Source organism: Rhincodon typus, chromosome 35, assembly GCF_021869965.1.
Source record: "Rhincodon typus isolate 14 chromosome 35, sRhiTyp1.1, whole genome shotgun sequence".
Classification (NCBI taxonomy): domain Eukaryota; kingdom Metazoa; phylum Chordata; class Chondrichthyes; order Orectolobiformes; family Rhincodontidae; genus Rhincodon; species Rhincodon typus.
In genome coordinates, this window is record NC_063366.1 from 11,223,057 (window position 1) to 11,227,116 (window position 4,060).

The 4,060-nt window shown below is 48.0% G+C and overlaps 1 protein-coding gene across 1 annotated transcript in view; it reads left to right on the forward strand.

Moving 5' to 3' along the window:
• Nucleotides 1–3,620, forward strand: part of c4 (complement component 4) — a 100,437-nt gene extending 96,817 nt beyond the window's left edge. The window contains exons 39-40 of the mRNA XM_048616512.1: nt 2,421–2,723; nt 3,496–3,620. Coding sequence (XP_048472469.1) covers nt 2,421–2,723; nt 3,496–3,620 — 428 coding nt within the window. The remainder of the gene's footprint in view (nt 1–2,420; nt 2,724–3,495) is intronic.
• Nucleotides 3,621–4,060: the final 440 nt, after the last annotated feature.

The following is a 4,060-nucleotide window of genomic DNA, read 5'->3' on the forward strand; positions in this document are numbered from 1 at the left end:
CTCAAACCCTCCAACCCTGGCAACATCCTTGTAAATCTTTTCTGTACTCTTTCTAGTTTCACAACATCCTTCCCGTAGCAGGGAGACCAGAATCGAACACAATATTCCAAAAGTGGCCTAACCAATGTCCTGTACAGCTGCAACATGACCCTCCCAACTCTTGTACTCAACGATATTCCTCAGAAACCATCAAGTCTGCAGCTCGCCTTCTTAACACAAGTGGCTTCCCTATTCCTTGATACATTTCTATCCAGTTTCCCTGCAATTAAACTCCTTAAAGTCTTCTGCAGGCCAATCAGTTCTCCTTGTGGTATGAAGCAGCCAGTTATCAAGCAAATCTCATACCAGTCTTCTTCATGCTGCTTTGACTCCTTCTTCACCCAGGCATGGCTAATCGCTTTCAGTTCCTGCAGAAGTTTGTCCTTGTCCCTTAATAGTTTATTCCAGACAGAAGTACTGCTGCTTCTTTCAGTCCATGAACAGTTATAGAGTCATAGAGACATACAGCATGGAAACAGACCCTTCGGTCCAACCAGTCCATGCCGACCATGTTCCCAAACTAAACTAGTCCCACCTGCCTGCTCCTGGCCCATATCCTTCCAAACCTTTCCCATTCACGTACTTATCCAAATGTCTTTTAAACGTTGTAACTGTACCCGCATCCATCACTTCCTCTGGAAGTTCATTCCACACACGAACCACTCTCTGTGTATAAAAGTTGGCCTTTTTAAATCTTTCTCCTCTCACCTTAGTTCTGAAATCCCACACTTTAGGGAAAAGACCCTTGTCATTCACTTTATTTGTAACCCCTCAATAAGGTCAGCCCTCAATCTCCTACGCTCCAGTGAAAAGTCCCAGCTCTTTCAGTCTATTGTTATAGCTCAAACCCTCCATTCCTGGCGGTGTCCTGGGTGAATCTCTTCTGAACCCTCCCCAGTTTAATAATATCCTTCCTATACACACTATCACAATAAGCTAACAGCTTCTGTGGCATTTATTGCTTTTTGGCACAGAGTGAGAGGCAGGAAGTTTGTCACGCTGGACAGTACTGGGCAGTCTATATCAATGTTAAACTAGTGATGGTATAGACTTCAGAACTTTAATAACTATCCATGGGCTGAATGAATCAACAAAAGACAAGCTATTACACACTGGAATAAATCTGTCTGAAAAAAAAAAGCTGTTAAGAAAGAAAGACAAGCTGTTACGCAGAAGCAAGTAACCAGCCACATCATGCTGAGATCAACTGCTTTGTCACTGTGTGGTAAACTGGATGCTTTATTTCCAAAAGGACGACTGATTGCCCTGGAGGTGAATTTAAGCAGTTAATCACAAAGAAAAGCTGTGTCTTGGAAAAAATACTTAAGGCCAAATGCAACAAGAAGCACAGAATTCACTTTTGATAAGGAAGAGAGCTGCAGACCTGCAGCAACTCAAATGAAAAAAAAAATCAACAGAGACAGAAATCTGTATAAAAACAACTCCACAGCAGATCTTGGAAGAACAACAAAAGAAGCGAACCCTGGAGACTCCTAACAGTGACAGTTGGTTCAAGTCCTGGCCAGATTTCACCATAACTCAGCTAATAGATCAGTTGGTTCACAGACTTATACTTGCTTACTTGAAGAGTCCAATATTTGGATGCTACATGCAATAAAGCATGAATTATTGCTTCAGTACTTGATTGCCTGTGAGGTTTCTTCAGAAGTAGCCGAAATAAATGTAACTCATGATCACACGCACGCACGCACAACAACGTGCTAGCTGGCTACATGTTAAACAGGCCTCCTGTGCTCCAGGCAAAAGGCCGTGGTGGGAAAGCCAAAGGGGAGTAGTCTCTAGTGGGGTGGAGGGTCAGTCTAGGGGTTCACCCTATTCCAGTTCAGGGGATTTGCCACTTTCCATCAGAACTCTTGTTCCTACCAGGAGCCCAGGATGGAAAAGTCCTGCAGGTTAACCAGCCCAGGGATTATAGGCGATTTGGATGGGATACTGTGGAGACTTGGAAGGGGTTAGTGGGGCAGTTGTTTTTGTAATGAGACAGAGGGAGGGATCGAGCGGGATGCAAAAGTTAGTGACGATGCAGGAAAAGGAGATGGAGGTGAGGTACCCTCAGTGAATGAGCGCGGAGGTAAAGGAAGGGTTTGTCATTTGGGAAGGATGAGGCGGGTGAGAGCCGCTGAGCGGATGTGACAATTCGATTTGATTTATTACAAACACAGTGAGAAGTGCCGTTTAGCGTCGTTGCTCTCTGGCACCATCTTAAAACCCAGAAAATAAGCTAAGACGCAGGATATAAATCCAGATACAAAACACAAAACAATAAAGTTCATCCTGTAGTCTTATCTCAGTAAATTTAGGAGGGGTCTCTGGAACAACTCCAGAGCCCATGTGGCTAAACCAACAAATACGCTTTGCAGTGCTGTTACCGCTGGAAGAACGAATTGCCAATCTCCGGTGCCATCTTGGCTCCACCAGCGCTGCCGCCCACTTGTTCACGCTGGGCCGACCCCGCCAATGCAGCCACTGTCACCACCGCCCCGACCCCACTACGCTATCAGGTGCCCGGGGCCTCACCACGGATCTGGAGCCTCGGCCCGGCCTGCAGGTCTGGGCCGAGCTTGCTCGCTCACCGGGAGACCTCGGGCTGGGGTGGAGCCGTGTTTGCCTCATCCTGACGTTGCTGCCTCCGCCGTCTGATGCCTCCTCCTTCGTCAATGCGGGTTTTTGGCCAGAGGCGCGTGCAGTGGCTTAGAGAGAGAGAGAGAGAGAGAGAGCGAGCGCGCACGGCATCCCTGTGAGCATAAGGTCGGAGGAAGAAGATGGTGCCACCTACACTTACAGAGAGAGAAGACGGTCATGAACCTCCTTTCCGTCCTACTGGGTGTGCCTGACAGCTGGGTCTGGTGGCATGGCCTCCTATAGCTCTCCCACAGGAAGGGGATACGCACCATCGCCACCCACCACCCCCAGCCTCGCCAACACCATGCCAGCGACCCTCCAGGGCATGAAGCAGGAACTCTGGGCTAGGTTCTCAGGGGTGAGGATCGCGCCTGAGGGCCGGTTCCTAAAAAGGGGCGTGCGAGCGGCCTTTGAAGACGTTTGAAAGTCCCGGCAGCTTTGATCGCTGCCCCCTTCTCTGACCGAACGATTCCCTGAGTGAGGTGCCTCCCCAGAGAAGAAGCTTTTTCCCAGAGTAGGGGACTCAATTACTAGGGGTCACGATTTCAAGGTGAGAGGGGAAAAATTTAAGGGAGATATGCATGGAAGGTTCTTTACGCAGAGGTTGGTGGGTGCCAGCGGAGGTGGTAGAGGCGGGCATGATAGCGTCATTTAAGATGTATCTAGACAGATACATGAATGGGCAGGGAGCAGAGGGATATAGGTCCTTGGAAAATAGGCGACAGGTTTAGATAGAGGGGATCTGGATCGGCGCAGGCTTGGAGGGCTGAAGGGCCTGTTCCTGTGCTGTAATTTTCTTTGTTCTTTGTTCAGAGCTCAGCCATACAATCAACAAGAGGCGAAGAGTGGAAGGTTTCGGCGAGAAATTGGCCGGATCCCTGGCAGAAGGGGGCACCGTGAATCTCACGCTTTATGCGAAATGTTGCAAATTTCCTTGAGAAAACTCGCGATAAAATTGAGAGCTGACTTTGGGTCAAAAACCTCAGAACTGACCCGTTAACACAACTGGCACCTCTACACCGTGCGGGCTCAGTGGTTCAAGAGTACAGCTCACAGCCATTTGGAGACGGGAAATAAATCTTGGCCCAGCCAGCTTTCCGCAAATAAACAATAAAGAAAAGCTTTCAAAGGGGAATTAAATACCCTGTTGAAAAGAATAAAAGCGTTGGGCTGTGACTCAATACTGGGGAGGGGGGGGGTGTGGGACTAACTGGATAGGCCTTTCAGAGCAGCAATGCAGCTTCAAACGCCTGTGTGATTCTGAGGTTCAAATTACTGGTAAACTGCGTAAGAGAAATTGTTTGTATTTCAAACGATCATTATTGAAGGTGGTACAAAGATGTAAATGGATTAAAACAGCATACAAAGGCTGGAAGTC